Raw genomic sequence first — 18,098 nt, forward strand, 5'->3', positions numbered from 1 at the left:
CATGAATTGCTCCCATTTTCAAGACATTGAGCTGCTTTTCGGTGCACCTGCATGACTAGTTGTTCCTAATCTGCTAGCCATACTGGATTTCAGCCGTCGGGTGCCACAGTGAGCATCTTGGAGGCAGAGGCTTGTGATTGTGGAAGCCTGCAATGCACACTTGACTTTTTGCCTTCCGTCTTGGAGGATTTAGGCTTGTTAGGCTGAAGTCAAAATGAGGAAATGTGTTATTTCTCCTTTAATGTTCCTTATCAAGAAAAAGTAAGAAAACATTGCTTGTGATGCGCCCGACTCTTGTTTCACAGCAAGCTTCCTGTTGTACGAGGCAAAGATGAATTAGGATACGTTGTATTTAAGTGCACTGGTGGAAGTTTGTGCTTTTGTATCCGTGTCTGCATATTGTGTTCACTCTCTAATTAGCACTTCTTGGCTTTGTGTCGAGTCGCAAGCCTTTCATATTTTGTTACATGTTTGCTAAACAGAAGGAATATTTTCAGAGAAGATGCGGAAGATTTCCCCGAAGAAATCCGGAGGAAGAAAGTGAGAAAATTGTATTATTTTGGAATTGTCCCTGAATTTGCTTTGCTTGGCCTCGATGTTTCTTCAATATCAAAAACTCGACACAAAGCCGGTGCACTCTGAAGTACTAGAGGATCTCGGAGTTATCAGCCTACATGCAGGAGCCCTATACAGTAGCTTGCCAGTTTTTACTCCGGGAATTGTATCATGACAATAGTGGAGCCGCCTCGGGGCCCTTTTAAGCTTCCCTCATTTCATTTCCATCTCTATTGCTCTCAGAGTTCAGTTACATTTGGCTGTGCATCACCATGGCAGCGGACACTGGCCCCGGTGTCTGACTCAGACATCATCCAGAGCATTTCAGCCCTGAGTGAGTCATAATGAGTCCCACTCTCCAGCGCCACGGCGCTGAAAATAGGCTCACTTTCCTCCTTAAGATTCCTCCGAGGAGAACGCCTGTGATCATCTCTCAAAACGCTCCTTTCATTCTGCAACAAACATGAGCCAAAGTAAGAAAGAGCTGGGAATGTCGGGCCCCGGCCAAGTGGAGGGAGACAGTTTCTCCTGTGAACAGATGTGCACACAAGGACAGAGGAAAAACAACAGAAACACAGAAACCGAGCCAGGCCTCTCTTATCTCTTATCATAGAACTTAAAAAGCCCTCAAGCTTGTAAAATAAAAAAAATAACTCATTTAATTCACATTTCCTAAAATACAGTATTGGGTATATATTTGTTAAACTTTACAAGAACCAAGTTTATTAAAAAAAGGAATAGATGAACCTTCTAATGGATGAAGATAGAGCCCAGCGCAGTGGGGCTGGGATTAATTTGGTGTGTATGCAGTGTGTGTGTGTGTGTGTGTGTGTGTGTGTGTGTGTGTGTGTGTGTGTGTGTCACATGTCTTTCTATGACTTAGCCTCCAGGCCCACAGTTCTGCTAAATGAGAAGCTCCCTTTTTATTGTGATGGGAGGAAAGAGGAGACGCGGTGAGGGGAGGGATATTTCCCCGGCAGAATGTGTAAATGAGATTTGCTCACCCTGGGCACGACATTCATTCTGGGTCCCACGTCTGAGGGGAAATAGTCATTTCTGTCCCTCCTTTCTCTCCACCTCTGATATCTATACACTCTGAGATAGCGTGGTGCCGTCTCTGTGCTGGCCTGTCACTCATCCAGACCTGTGGGTCGTTAACCCTTTACATTCTGCTCAACATCGCCTCCAAATAGTCATATCACATCGATAAAGTTAAAATGCCAATTATGATATTACCAGACTGTTTTTCATCGGCGCAGCTTACAGGCAGCAAACCCAACACAATCAAAACATACAGAGAGAAATGAGAGGTTGACTCCAGTCCTTGAGCGTTTTTCTTTTTTTAAGATTTATAATGTTTTATTTTTACTACTGAAAGTGAAAGACAACGTCATTAACCATGAGCAGGGGAAAATAAATTAAATCCCAGGAGGAAGTTGGTGAGAAAACAGTGTGAGTGCAGGTGTTAACACAGGATGTGAGATATTTTTCTATTTTTTATAGTGAAATTAGTTTTAATTAAAAAATGATGGGCTGATTTAAGTGACATGGCTATTTTGAATTGCTAATCTAGACTGCTAGTCTTAGTTCTAGTCTAACTAAGCAAACCTGTAACTTGTGTATTTGGCATTTGGTAATGTAATGTTAACTGGGCTGGTTAAGGAGAATGGGCATCTGCTATTTAAGCAACAATTGAACAGAAGCTCATTTTCTGGATGAAATGGTATCTCATGCGGTTGTGTTGTGTGACAGATACAGACAGAGAGAGATGGAGCGGCAAAAGGACTTTATGACTAAATATATAAGATCTTATCATCACACTATTTTATGTTTCTCCGTTTTGTGAATAACTTCTCTCCTACTAAGTCAAACTGGCTCATTTAACATTATTTCAAAATGAGTATTTCTATGAAAATGTGAAAGTCAGTTCAGATTTATTCATAGCTGTTGGGTGAATGTGGCGCTTCATGCATGTAGCTAATCAGTGTAACCCAGGATGTTACATGGAATGTTCACTAGAGCCCATCTTGCGATGGGCTCCCAGCAGCCACGACGCAAAATCAGGCCAATAGCTCCTTCCCCACTTCCTACCCCCTTACCTCCTTACAGCGCCCGTGCTATATTATTTTCATCTCAATTAAAAATCTGAAGTTTCACAACTGCATCTTGCACGGTTGTGACACAATCATTGTGACAAAATCCGTCCACAGGCTGACAGACAGAAATATAAGCCCCTGGCAAAGTGCTCCGTGGTTCCTGTTACAGTAGCCCTCATGAGGACCACATTTTGCTTTGATGACTCACACACAGACTCAAGCGTTGCACCGATCCAATTTTTTCAGTCCGGATACCGATACCTGAGCTTTGGGTATCGTCCTGATCTGATGTTCAATTAATAAGCTGTATCCCTCACTACATGGAAGTGACTGGGATCATTATGTTGTGTGAAAGGAAACATCCGGATCGACTTAAACATCACTTTCCCAACACTGTAAAACAACTTGTTAAGTTTATTTTTGTTTTTAAAAAAATGCTGCATACTTTTGTTGAAATCATTTCTGCTCAAATATGTTGAAAGGACTCACTGGAATCCTGTCATCACCTTTATACATTATACCTTATTTATGTTGTATCTGCCGTCTATAATCATAACTAGACATCACATTATTATCCTCTAAACTTGTGGCCCTCAACCCATCTGCTGCATGACCCACCCCCTTGATATGATCCTTGAGCACACAGTACACAGGCTAAAAGAGGTTCCATACATGCGAGTAGCCACAGTGCACACGCGTGCAACAAAGACTTATCGTTCTGTCCGTCCAATAAAACCGTCCCATGTGCTAAAAATAGGTCCATTCAGAACAGCAACAAGACAATCTGCTCCCGCTCTCCTGTGCACACCGGTCCGTGCTCTCAATCCTTCGCACCGCCATTCCGATGGGATTTGCCAACCCTGTGAAAATGTGCCAGTGACCCAGTCTCCTAGCTTTCACTGCAAGGCCTGTTAAGGTCTCCCAAGACGGTGATTAACAGCATTACAAGTGTTACTCAAGTCTGCCGGTGCAGGGACATCGGAGTGAGAGGTAATTACACACAAGGAAAGATGCACAGCACATGCTTAGTGAGTAGAGCCATGAAAAACACATCGAAAAGGTTTGTTTTGTATCGTTATCAGTCCACTGCCTACAGTAAGGTCACCTAACATGCTACTAATAAGAATATAACCGTGCAACAAAAGCAACAGGAAACTGATAATAATCAAGCACACGTAATCAGGTCAAATACCGTCAGTGAAAACACCTGTGTGGGTTAGTAAGGCCTTTCACAATGACTCTTTACACTGCTAGCTTCACTAGTTAGTAATCAGTGCTTACTTGGCAATCAAAGGAATAAATGGACGTTAAAGGAGACCGGCTGCTTTAAGACTGCAGAGGAATAAAGGACTCGATGGCAGGAAGAGGAGAGTGTGATCGGGATTAGAAGGCAATCTGGATTAGTCAGAGGATCTGGGGCTCACACGGCTGCTGCTGCTGGCATCGGATGACACATGCACAAAAACGCCGAGTCAGGCTGAGAGCCCGAGACAACAAATGTTTGTGTGCATACTCATGTGCGTACATGTTGACGTTTTTTTTTTTTTTTTACAGCTCCCTTTCACTGGCTGAAATGGGCCATTGTGAAGTGTAGATTTTATAAAGACAAAAAACGATGTAAATATTGCCATACGCTGTCACTGTGTAATAGCTCTTTGCTTTAATATATATAAATTAACAAAGCACTGGCGTGAAGTCAAATATGTATTCTATCCTTTTAAACACAATTGGCTCATATAACAAGCAAACTAATAATACTTGAGAAATAACTTAATTAGCACTCACTCTAATTACAGCCTTTACAAAAGAGCATCAGTAATGCACTTTTAAGTGTAATGAGTTGATCTAATTAGGCCCATCACACACACACACACACACACACACACACACACACACACACACACACACACTGGTGAGAGAACTGTCATTCAGTAATTAGTAGTGGTGATGAAACCCTCTGTTAGCGTTTCATTTACACACTATCACAGGGCACAGCCGGCTGACCTGTGCGCTTGCAGACAGCTCAGCCTTCCTAACAGCGTTTAAAACAGTAATATCTTCATGACACACGGCACAGTGTGACGCATTGGCCGGGTCGCCATTTTATTTCCAGTTAAAAGCCGGTACAGTATTTTACCGTTATCCACTCTTGCCTTATATCTCCATCCGTGGCGTTAATGAGTGGGAAGGCGTGGTCCAAGTGCTGAGACTAATCGGGATTGTCACACAGTCTAACCAGGTGTGAACATATATATTACACGCCCCAGGGAACATAATAGAGGTGTTTGCTCTTATTATCACAGAGCTAATGATGCCCCTGTGAGCTAAGCAGCCAGCCAGCCATCACAGAGTTGTTCTCTTTGTTTTAAACCTCAACAGATGTACCTCACTCGGCCCGGACCCCAGCTGTGTTTGAACTTGTGTGATATGAGAAACAAGACTCCCCGCTGTGCTAGCAGGGTTTATGAGATATGGAAACCCTTTATTTTACTTTTTTTTTAAAAAGGTTCCACATCTGGTGCGGAGGGAATCCAGAGGCCTGAGGTTGAAATGAGGTAATTATATCCTCAAGAGTTTTGCCAAGGTGGGTTTGTTTGCTTTCTCATTTTCACCTGGATAAATGCACTGCTGTTTGCCAAATCTCCAAACTAGATACACAAACTCCCTCATTAAATCATTTTCAGATGTGGCCAAAAATATCATAGGACATCGTTAAACATGTTGCTGATTTTCAGCAATGTATTTATGAGGTAGTCATGGGGTTGGTATGTCTTTAACATCCGCACTAGATGCCAATGCTCATTGTGTGGTGGGCCCCGAGGATTCGGCCCCCTGTAGTGGGGCGTTCTCCTGCTTGGCTGAAGATAGAAAGTCAGTGTTGATGGGTGGGAGGCCAGTGAGGGACAACTGTGCAGATAGCTGGGATCTGGCGCATTGTTGTTTATTGCAATTGAATATGAATAAAACGTCTGTGTGCAGCTTGCTTTCTGTCGACGTGAACTGAGTTTCAGGCTATGTGAACATGTTAGCTTCGCAAGCTCGGCTCATCTAATGCTTCACAATGCATTCAGACACATAAGCTTCATAAGCAGGGGATTGTTATCGTACTGCATATCCAGTATGTAGTGTTTACAACTAAATACAAAGGCTGTATGAAGTGTCTTTTTTTTTTTTTTTTTACAATCAAATCTTCTAATGAGGTTTTTCAGATCAAGATTCAAAAGTCTCTGCATTCTTTATGACGTCATCACCCTGGGAAAAAAAAAAGGGGGTAAAAAAATGTGATTGATTTTTGTTCTATGGTTATATAAATGTAATTCATGGTGCTGTTAGATGGCTGCTGGACCACCTCGTTAATACAGACCGTGCCTTCCTTTGTGTGTGTGACACGCAATCAAGCAACCTGAATCTCCAAAGGCTTAACGCCAACAAATATGAATTGAAGCAGAATATTTCCCCTGAAATTTTTCTTTAAACTTACTTTTGGACTTAAGTTTCTGGAGTTATTGGAGATGTTTTGATTACACGAGTCAGAAACAATCCTACGCAGCTTCCATTGGAATCTCATCCTACAAATAGTATAATACCAAGTGGAGCCCAATCTTTATTTGAAACTGTGCAGATATACCAGCTTTGAACTGAATGAATAGACACGCAAAATAAAGAAATTATACCATCAATGGATTTACACTGTTTTCATTCTTACACACTTTCGGTTGATTAAAACCATAAACACACATCTTAGCCATGTGCATTCACCCTAACCACACACAACTGTGGTTTCAAATTCAATAGAAGATCATTTGTACATTATTGTTATTTCATTGGATCATTGTTTTGAACACATCACTACATAAACCACAGGAAGACTTGAGAGAAACTACCGTCTCTGCCGTTACTTTTATATTCACAGTGAGCACATTCATTTGGGCTCTGGTCTGCGTCGCATTAAGTAAAACCACTTCTCTCAACATACATTCATTCATTCATTCATTCATTATCCAAACCGCTTATCCTGTTCAGGGTTGCGGGGTGCTGGAGCCGATCCCAGCTGACATTGGGCGAAGGCAGGGTACACCCTGGACAGGTCGCCAGTTCATCGCTGGGCACATATACTTCTCTCAACAGTTCTCAGTTAAGTTGCAGTCATGTGTCTCCTGTCATTATGCACTACTAAATGTTGTGTAGAAGAGGGTGGGCATGTTTCAGCACACAATAATATGATAGGAATACAGATTTAATAAATTACAAGATGTATATTTTGCGGTTTCCATTTTAGATTTCCGTATGTTTAGGTTTATATAAAGCAGTATTTATTCATTTATTTTCAATAAAATTGTAAAGCAGCTAAAAAGGGTAAAAAAACAAAACATATTGCTTTTTTGCTTCCTCAAGATGTTATGAGGACTGCAAGCCAAGTCTCGTCTAAACAGTGGAAAATATTGATGCTATGGGCTTGATTATAATTAATCAAATGACATTTCTAAGTAGAAACAGATTGTCCAAATGGAAATATTTGAGCGCGCGTGTCACGACTAAACCGAGTAGCATCTGTCAGAGCAGACAGAACAGAGCTGAGGTCATCCTCGCATGTGAACGCTCTTGTCTCAGAGATGGCCCGAAAAATACAGTTATAGCATATCAGGACATTTCATACTTAATAAGTCATTATTGTTTAACAAAGAAAATACATTCGGGTCGGAGGTTGTTTTTTCTTCACAGCATGCAAAGTTGTACGAATACAGACAGTAGTTTTAAGGGAAAGCAGTATGTGTGTGATTTGTGAGTGTATATAACACATGTAGAGGAGTAAACAAGTCATATGCAAGAAAAATAAAATGGCATCAGCGGGTGTCTCCAGTTCTGAATCCGATCTACCCTCAATTTCCACACTTACTGGGCTGGAGGAAAACAATGTGTTTGTAGGCAAATCAAAACAAGCAGTGTGTTGGCATGACTAGAATATCAGCCAGACAGGCTCCATTTCTTTCTCTCCATTTGTGCAATTGGTTGCAAAAAAATACTGATATCTTTTGTTGTTCTTTAGAAATATGGCAGGAAGGCTTTCTTATGAGGTTTTATGTGTTTTTGTATTTGGTCAGATACAAAACCGACATGGGCTGTAATGATTTCATTCATTCGTAAAGGCCTAAAAATAACATGAAGACACACACGTTTTTGTCTCGCCGTGGTAAATGTGCGATCTTAAGACACATAAAGAACAGAATAGAGCTCAGGTTTTCCTGCTTTTACACCGATTCTGTTCTGAAAGTAGCTCACCGGAAAGAATACAATGCTTCCTCTCATTCATTGCGTTTAAAGGGAAACGCCACTTTAATTAAATATATTAATTCCATCAATCAATATTAGTGAACATGAGCGGCTCTCTTTAAACCCTCTGGTTTTTAACTTTGTGTACCTGATCAGCAGATCAGAGTCTTCCATCATGATGAGTGCAAAAGTGTTTTGTCAGCAGATATTAGGAGGATCAGTTCAGTTGCTGTGCATTGAGTTTGCAAGGTCACTACAAGGAGACACAATTTACTCTTGGAAAAAGGAGAGAGATGTACTCGTATAACCAATGACTGGGAGACCCTTTATGTGCACAAACTACCTTTTGTGATGCAGAATGGCAACAAAATCCAGCCACAAACTATGTAATCCACGAACATTCCATTGAAGAAAGTGATTGTAAAGCTGCATATTATGTTTCTGTAATTCCACCACAAACAATGGCCTATTGAACATGTTGTGCAGAACAGTTTTATGACTCAAGGAGCCACATGATGTGCAGCCTATTGCCAGAAATCAGAACATTAAACATATTTTCTGGCAACATATACAAATTCCACCCTGAGAAGACCAGGATTGACTACTGCTAAACTAGCACATTTGGCATTCCCGCACAAGTCTTCCTTGACCTTTCCTTTGCTGCCAAGTCATCACAAACAGAAAGTGAACAGTTCCCAGCCTTGACACTGAGTCAGACACACAAACCCGTACCAACACACACATGCCTCCACACGGCAAACATCCGCGGGGTGCACAGTTCATTAAAAAGTGAAAATGCAAGGGGCTGAGATTCTTTTAATCACGGCGAAGGACTTTCCAGATGGCCTCCTAAACAGGGTGTGCTCGTGCTTTCCTTTCCGTGCCAAATTTCTGGCCTGCAAATCAAGCTGCACGTCCAGCAAATATTTCTTTAGGAACCAACTGAATGCATGACAACAGTAGTAATGTTTCTTTTATTTCTTATTTGTGGAGTTTATGGCTTTAAAAAAATCCCAGGAAACAAAAGGTCTGCTTTGATGCATCCTCAGATATCTTGCATTATATTTAGAAAAGTACAACGATGTCAACACCGTACAGTCATCACACATACTGTGCACAGTCACAAACAAGCACACGTAAAAGGAACCACCACCACACATGTCAAAGGTGCCTCTCCTGAGCAACTGTAAACAAAAACAGATGAACCTTGTTCACAAGTGAGTGTCAGGGCTGAAGGTCAACTGGGTATGATGTTGAAGTCAAGGCAGGTCCAATGAGCCCCTTAGGTAATGTGTTGTCAAGGGGGGGGGGGGGGGAATTAGGAGTTGTCGGTGATCCCATCAAAGCAATGTGTCTTACCACTGAGCCAAACACACTCGGGCGAGCACTGATCCCCCTTAACTGACTCTCAGTGGGCCCGGCAACTAAGGCGAGCTGACAGCGGGGGGTATTTTCGGGCAGAAACCGGCCCCGGTTGGACAGGGCCACAGATAGAGATGGCTGCGGCCCGTGCCATCGCTCTCCATTACGGAGAATGAAAAACGCAGTGAGAAGCCCACTTTCCCACTTTGCAGCAGAGAGCAACCTTTTGGTCACGACAGCTCCCAGAAACAGATGAGGGATAAATGTGGTGTGACAGCAGTTAATAAGGTCCCTGTGATCTTCTGGTAGTGTTCAGAGAGAGAGTGTGTGTGTGTGTGTGTGTGCGCACGTGTGTGTGTGTGCCCATGTGTCTTTGTACCAAGAGTAGGCTTTGCTCAGAGGAGTAAAATGCACTGATGAGAGATAAATAGAGCCGCTAAAGGAGGTTGCGTCTTGATACATGACTACACGATACGCATTTGACATGCTTGATCATCCCCTCTTCTTCTGTATGACAGATTAAAAAGAGCCAGTGGACTAAAATAGTAAGCAGGAACACAAATAAAGTCTACAAATAGCCAGAGCTAGTCGTGAAACGCATGAAATAGCAGAGCGGTCGCACTGATTAGCATTTCCTGCCGTCTGCCGTTTCTAAAGAATCTACTGGACAGTTTTCTGAGAGAAAGAGCGATCTGAACAAAATGTTCCACCATAACTATGTGAGCAGAGGTTCCATGTGCATTTAAATGCACATCATCCTTACAAGTCCACATGCGGCTGGCAAGCTTGAGTTTACCTTAGGCCTCCATGCAGTGATCACACACAAAAGGATTTTTTTTTTAAATCAATTTTGAATGCTCTTTCACCTTCTCACTAATGATCATCCGTCCCTAATACACGAGATCATGGACTAAGGCCTGACCTCACCAAACCAGGAGGAGCTAACCCAATTACCTCCTGCTCTGGACCCTCAGGAGACCCTGTATTTACCTCACCTCACCTGATTGGATGTAGTACATTCTTTTCTGTGTGAGAGAGGCACAAGCTCTCGAAGTAAAAAATAAATGTATTTACTGTCAAACACAGCAGTCGTTTCCACGTCAGGTGCTGATGTAAATGCTGCATCACCTCAACTCGAGACTGGATATTTTTGGAAGTGATCCTGCAAGCGCTTCATTACAGTTTTGCCAAATTAGCACTCTGCAGAGGTTTCATCAAGCTGTCTGTTTAATTCCTGGCAACACTTAGAACTTAATGTTTGGAGGAGCTTTGAACATGTCCTCGCTGTTCTCTTTGTCTATGAAATGCAGTACCAGTATGTGTCTGGTACTGGTGGGACACATGTCATAGACCCAAGGACAGTTTGAATATAAGCCTACAGCAAACAATTTGACTCATCATGGTATTAAGACCACACAGTATATTCAAGACAGAATTGTTTAGAAATATAGTTGTATTAACTAAAAACAAAGAGCTGCCAATAAAGCTGAGGATAGCGTTACAGTAAAGTGATTATCACATACAGTTATACTGTATCTGCAGCTCTCTGGCATCACACTTAAAGTTACACGTCACCTCTCTGCAGGGAAATCGTTTCCAAAAGGCATTGTCCTTGAAATAGGCTGCTGCCTGGCAGTGAATGTTTGTGCTGTCAAAGGATTAAGACGTCCCAGCATATCTAAAACTATTACAGCTACTATTTATTTGACTCTCCTGACACAGCTGAGCAGAGAAGCCACTCATTTCCTCAACTAAACTGAGCGGTAAGGACTTTTTTTTTTACTTTTCTACTACTGTGAATCTTCTGAACTGCCGTGCTGGATGCTCGACGAAAAGAACTCCTCTGGTTTCATCAGGCTCAATTAGTTGCAGTAAAAAACAGGCTGACATTTGCGTCTGTAAATGTACAAGTATTTGACGAGGTGCCAGTTCTCAATTCGTCCGCTCGCAAAGAGCACATCTCACTTTAATGTGCATATTACAGTCATTTGTGCATTGTGCCGTTTCCATTATCAGGCATACTAGAATATTGATTAACCCGTGCTTTAGGAAATCTGCAGAGGCTTATGGGGCAGACTCCTGGTCTGCTCCCTCCACTACCCATCAACCCACCTCCACCACCCATTGGTATCCGGAGGAGGGCTGTGGGATCGATGGCGTGCCGGGATGCTATTAGAGCTGAGGCGGCCAAGTAGCCACGACTTCAAAAGCAAAGTGTGGGAGGAGAAATAACACAAGGTGATTATCTGGGCCCCGCCAGCCACCACCGAGGTAATCTGTAGTGTGGAGGACAGCGGGGGGGGGGGGGGGATGTCTGTCCATATTTACCTCAACTCACTGCACTCTGCTCACTCCAGCAAGGCTGATGGAGAAGACAAAAACTTTCCCTGGCACACATTTGTTGACTTGAATCTAGAACTTACAATTTTTACCCGACATCTTTATTTCGATCAACCTGTAACCTACAGCAAAAACAAAAACAAGAGAGTTTACAGGCAACATCGCTTTTTAAGCTTTATAAAAAGACACACAAAAAACCCAACTAGCAATCAAAGTGAATCACATCCCAACGTGTCAATCTGCCGCTGAGGCCGAATTACCAAGCAAGGTGAGAAGCCATCTGCTTTCCCAGTGAACTTAAGTCATGATGAATGAGAAGCAATTAGGCAAATGCTTCAAGAGCATCTGGACAACAAGTCATCGCAAAGTCAAGAAAAGTTCCACTTATCTGACTTGCGCTCACACAAGTTGATTTTATTGAATTGATTCCAATCCTGACTAAATGACATCTGCACGGATTTTAATTTTCTGATCGCTCATTAGGAAGTGCACACAAAGTCTTCAGTCGGAGCAATTTAATATAATTATCTTCCTCTAATCCTGAATGTCTCTCATTTGTGTAATCAAATAACAGCAATAATCACTGGTACGACTATTCCTCTCCACACCTAAAAGCTCAATCCCCAATGACTCACTTCTAATGGAAAGAAAACAAATTACCACAGCGAGGGATGGATCGCTCTGTTTAACACACACGAGATGAAAAAAAAACTGCACAGACATAAACACACACTCACACACACTGTTAAAAGTTGCAGGATCAGCGGGCTAACTAGGTGCGGTCGTGAGGCGTTGTGCTCGCCGACGTATTTCTCCAGAGCAGTTAACGGGTTAAAGGTCAGCAGGCTGTTTTGACACCAATTAGTTCAATATTTCAGATCAGCAGAGTAGCTCATCACCAGTGGTGGTCCTCTGATGCTCTGACGATTCCAACAAAGCTAATTGCAGAATAATGAGCACAAACCGACCCCATCACGGTGAGGGAGGCTGCGAGAAGTAATCCCTTGGGGCGCTTTAGAGGTTGTGTACTGCCCCTCCCATAAACACACAGGTCAGGGTCCAGAGCAAAGGGAGGTCAAAGTGCATGGTCAGCTTCACCACCTTCTGTTCAACCCTTAAAAAGGACGACTGATCCTGATCTTTCTTGAGTAATCTTCTATGAAATGCACGGTTGCTGAGGGGTTTCGACCCCAAGATGTTTTTTCCCAAATTCCCTGCGTTACTCGGAGAGTCTGTATGTGCTGTGATCCGAAATACAATGGTGCCAATGGGAGCAAGCTAGAAATTAACTAGCTTGTAGCTTTTATTCTCCAAGTGGAACATAAAAGTAGGAGAACAACGCCAAATGCTAATGTTGCACCAGATTGACACAAAAAAAACTGACAATACAAAATTTCGGTTCCAGTTTTTTCACACGTAATTTTCTGTCACGGATCAACAAATATGATGCGAGATAAGAGTGCAGTCAGGGAGTCATGAGGTGGGGTATATTGAATCCTGGGGCTCATTCAGCACAGACAAAATGTGTATTTGTCATATAAAGACAATATGACCTTGAGAGGCAACTTCAAAACAGCATTGCACCTCCGACCAATGCATAATCTAATTATGGGAGTATCTTTATTTGAGTTTGACTGCACATTAATGCAGCATTTCATGAATGAAGCATATTAATCTTGTTTATTTCTCATTTTCAAGAGCTTTTGATGTTACCTAAATGCTTCAAAAGCCCTTTTTCTTTCCCAATATGAAGACACTGAAGTGTTGTGTCGAGCCTGCTCAAAAGAACTCTGGATGAGTAAGCCATGACAAGTGTCCCATTCAGAACTGCCAGTAGCAGTCAGTCCAGCTATCTGGTGAACGTTTTTGTATATCTGTTGTGCCTATAGAAGCCTCTCCCGCAGATTGACGGAGAGCGGTTCTGGCTCCTGCCAGAGCAGCATGATTGACGTCCTTGAGCTGGAGGAGAGCCAGCGAGGACCGTTCAGTCACTCTTGGCTCCAAGATGGCAGAGGGTTGATATGTTTGAAAGTCGGCGCTCACGCGTGGAGACGTGCACAAGCCACTTAGGTTTGATGTAATACGAAGCAATTCTAAATGCACATGACACAGCCGTGGTTTGTAGTACTGGTGTATGTACTCTGAACTCATAGCAACGTGACAACACACTACGTCCTTCCTTTGAAACCACCAAAGCCAAAAGTACCGACAGTTTCACTTTTTCTTGCGACGACGTCGACTGAGCAAACGGCTCCTTCCAGCACGAGTTAACCCTTAACTTTCTGCACTCATCAATGCTCCTTACTGCATAAAAAACCGCACTGCAACTTGGCTTTGCAGCAATACAAGACATAACTGTGTGACTGAGTGGGACTTTCTCCATGTGAAAGTATGGGACATACCATCCAGAATAGCTCAGCAGACAGGCATGATCTCATCACTCTTCACACACATGTACAGACACACCCACACCCACACACCCACACACACACACACACACACACACGGCAGCGGCTGCAGATGTGCAGCAGTAGGAGTCTGCAACTTACTTTTTTGTCGTCTCTCTGGTTTGCTGGCTGCGCATCCTGACTGTGGCTGTCAGGGGAGGACCGGCCGCTGGCATCCGTCTGTCTGTCGTCCAACTCATTCTGCTGATTGGCCCCTGACCGAGGAGAGCCCGGAGGGCGGGGCTCCGGCTGCTGAACGCCACTCTGGACATCCATCTTCCTCTGCAGTGCCTTGAAAAAGGAAGAGCAAGATGGAGGAGGATACGGTGGGAAAAGGTGGGGTGAATTAGACAGGTGGACCACACGCAAAGGATTCGTAGAATGGTTCTCACAACCGTCGCACACACACACACACACACACACACACACTTTTGAAACTTTTGCGAGACTAAAGCACAGTAGTTAGCAGCAACACATCTACTTTATTAAAAAGGAAAAACAAGGATTTACAAAAGTATGTAAATGTGGGTAACTTCAATACACTGAAGATAATAGAAATCAACCTTATGTATGTATTTAGCTTAGCATTTACATAAGTATACCTCATATTTGTTTTGTTTATATGTATTTTAGAGACTTTGCCTAAAGCTTCCGCCCACTATCATCATTACTGCAGCTTTGTGGAAAAGGTTGGTCAAATAAATGAAATGTTAATGTATTCTGGCCCCCGGATTTCTTTGTCCTCAAACATTACACACTGTATAGTTCAGCACTATATGCATTTCAATGCATGACAACACATAGACCTAATGAAGAAATACGTGCTGGTGCAACATCATTCTTATCAAACCCAAATCTTTATTATAGAATGAACTAAGACATAAAAATCAGCTGTTTAAGAACTCCGGATACAGAAAAGTAAAGTATACACCTTATTCACGCGGACATGTTTGACATGTCAAAGCCGGGAAAGCACCGGTGTAATTAATAATAACAACATTGAGTGATTGTTGTATTCCGGTTAGGCAAGCTAGTTCCAGGGAGCTGGTTTTGTGCATGCTGGCTGATTGTCACGGCTTACTGGAACTGAGCTACAGTTAACAAAATGTGTTTCACCTTTGCTTTTGACGAGTCAAAACGTCTGTTGAGGAAAAAAGGACTATTTTAACCAATCTGTGGCTGCCACTTACTGTACATACATCTGCATGAATTCATTCAGTTACAAACCCCTCCGAGCCCCAAAAGACCTGTTGACTGCACAAAATGAATATGAATATGAATATATATGAATATGAAGAAAAGTAATATTCAGAGCGCTGTACTGCAGCTGATCCCGACCTTTGACCTCATATCTGGCTCCGACAGTGAAAGATCAAAACCTGACTTTTTTTTCTGAGTAATAACTAATATCATCTATGCATTGAAGGATGCATAAGAAACACTACTCCAATATCTAAGCCTGTTTGTGTTGAGCAACATGAGGGCTGGGTGCAAAAGAAATGCATTAGAGAGGTATCAATGCATGTGCGCCTGTCTTTAAGTCCCTAAACAATTAAGCAGAGAAGTCGCCTCGTCCGAAGGACAGATCATAAACTATCCATCTGAGATCAGCGGCCCGGCTGATGTTTAGCATTGAGTTGCTTCATTGTGCATCCCGCCATCCATCAGTTATGAGGTCACCTGGTCGTCCCCTCGACTATGAGCCGCCTCATAAATACACGTCCCGAAGGACGTTAAGCTCAACATTTGAACGCAGCACATCGAGAGCAGCGAGACAGGCTGCGGAACTCGGCGCCTTGATGTCACAGGTGAACGCACCTGTCGGCCCACGCTAATTAACCCGTGTGTAACGCACGTGTTCGGGCGAGATATTTGCATATTGAAGAACGGATATAAAAAAACGCTAATTGAGACTAACATGACAAAACTGATATGACATTAGTTTATTGTTTTACGATACAAACATCGTTTATGTACCAATAGTTGCCCAGCAGGTGAGGCGCAGGGTCGGCACTAAATTGTAGGACGACTGTTGCAAACACTTCTAAGTTGGCTCCTTCCTGAGTTGCTAATGTGCATCCGCCTGCTTTGCCCTCAATTCGCGACAAATGAAGCTGCAGTTACCAATGGGCATTTAACTTTATTTAACTTATAAAGACTTAAAAAAACAACTCTAACAACATATTGTCGCGGCTTCTAAACGCCATACCGAGGGCTTGTCGCCGCCGACAGGGCAACCTTGCGCCGCTGTCTGTGTTATAACGGTATAGCTTCAACGGCGCATGGCGGAGGCACAACAACATAAACAAGTCGCAAAGTAATGCCGAAATACCTCTGTCACTTCTTGGCTCCTCGTTATGTCAGAAGCATATCAAGAGGAGGATGCGGTAGTGCAACTTGCTTTACATCTCTGTTGTTGCTCTGACACGGAACGCGACCGCAGAACAACAGGCAGCCGGTTAATTTGGTTGTATGAGAAGTTATTCCGTCAGAATTTTGAGCAGAGCGGCCGCGAGACACTTCAGGAGGCAGTGCACGGTGTCAAAGCCGCACGAGCACGACCCGCTGCTGCTGCTGCTTCTGTCACAGCGGGGCGTGTCCCCGGCGCGCGCTGTCACCAAACACTCCTCCCTCGCTCCCACCTCCCAATCACACGGAGTCAAAAACGGTGCCTTCAGGTGCTCCTCGAAAGATCCTGTATCCTAGAGAAAGAAGTTGTTGTTTTTTTTTGCAAACGCAAAGACGTGCTTCAACCTGTCCAAACACAATTTAAGATGCAAGTCGAAGCACTTTTGATATGAATCTTCATCAGAAACTAGAAGGGGAAATGAGATTAAGTTTACAGCCTTTATGTGCAAACCACTGAGTTGTTCAACATAAGGGCTTTACAAAAGGTCCTACTAAAGCAAAACAAAAGATAAACACAAATAAGATTGACACCTTGTTGGAAACTTCATATTGACCCTTTTTGCTTGTCGGTCTAGTTCATTAGTAAATAAATTAGGTGGCAGAATGAAAAAAGCAAATACTTTGGAGCCCCAGGACAAAATCTTTTGTTTTCCCTTTCCATGTCCCTTCTAGTATCCATAAACTACAAACAAAGCATGGCATTGTTGTGTTATTGTGTAATATTTTATATATATTTGACATTATAAATATGTTACTGTTACTATATACATATAAATATACATACATATGTATGTATAAATTGACAGTAACACTGTAAAAGCAAACCAGACATACTCTCTTAAACTGTCTGAGAAGTTCGAGGGAGGGCAGAGACTTTGTAGTGGGTTGGTGGTTTTGCCTGTCCTGGCTCTCTGTCCTTCTCTCCAGCCCCTGCTCACTCCCCAGACCTGCCAGTCCTGGTCACATGACATCCCCTCCCACCTACACACCTGTTCCCACTTTCCTCATCAGACCTGTAGTTCCTAGAAAACACACCTAAAACATTTTACTCTACTATATATTTGGAGTTTTACGATAAGTAATTGTTCTTTGTATATAAGAAACATTTCACCAACAAAGACCACGCTTCTTATGATTGCAAATTAGTTTGAAATAACATGACATACATCACAAAAAACATAATAAATAGGAGAACTGAAGCCACCGGGAGATAATTGACACACTTACACAGGGAGACACAGGTTGTTAAATCAGGAGAAACTTAATTTACAGTGAACAAATACATTTATTAAATTGTGCAAAGTAAAGTAAAAATTTTGGAGAGTCGACGCTGGTGGAGTTGTTGAAGACAGTAGGGGCAGGCTGAAGATCTAGATGATGGCATGTTTGAGTGGGACTGCCCTCAGTGGAAGAAACCTTGAGCACCGGATGTGATGATGAATGGGGAGGAGGGTCACATCGGTTCGTACTGAAATGACAGCTGACTGCACAGAAGAGAACAGGTCTTTAAAGTTTGACAGAAAATATATGATTGGCTGAGGGAGGCCGTGGCGAAATCGCCCACTGTCAGCTGATAGAGTAGGAGCCAGAGAGATGAGTGAGTGAATGAGAGCATAAA

At 42.8% G+C, this 18,098-nt stretch overlaps 1 protein-coding gene across 5 annotated transcripts in view; it reads right to left on the reverse strand.

Annotated features, from left to right (window-relative positions):
* The window catches only part of rbms3 (RNA binding motif, single stranded interacting protein), a 277,908-nt gene extending 261,263 nt beyond the window's left edge, over nt 1–16,645 (reverse strand). For 2 of the 5 annotated variants that reach the window (XM_031866616.1, XM_031866614.1), the window contains exons 1-2: nt 16,404–16,645; nt 14,174–14,362 (exon numbers count right to left, since the gene is read on the reverse strand). In XM_031866616.1, the coding sequence (XP_031722476.1) occupies nt 14,174–14,347 (174 nt within the window). In that variant the 5' untranslated portion in view covers nt 14,348–14,362; nt 16,404–16,645. Of the gene's footprint in view, nt 1–14,173 lie in introns of all 5 variants that reach the window. The other 3 variants (XM_031866617.1, XM_031866615.1, XM_031866625.1) reach the window with 3 other exon arrangements.
* Nucleotides 16,646–18,098: the final 1,453 nt, after the last annotated feature.

This window comes from Anarrhichthys ocellatus, unplaced genomic scaffold (assembly GCF_004355925.1).
Source record: "Anarrhichthys ocellatus isolate YVR2014 unplaced genomic scaffold, GSC_Weel_1.0 scaffold35, whole genome shotgun sequence".
Lineage (NCBI taxonomy): Eukaryota > Metazoa > Chordata > Actinopteri > Perciformes > Anarhichadidae > Anarrhichthys > Anarrhichthys ocellatus.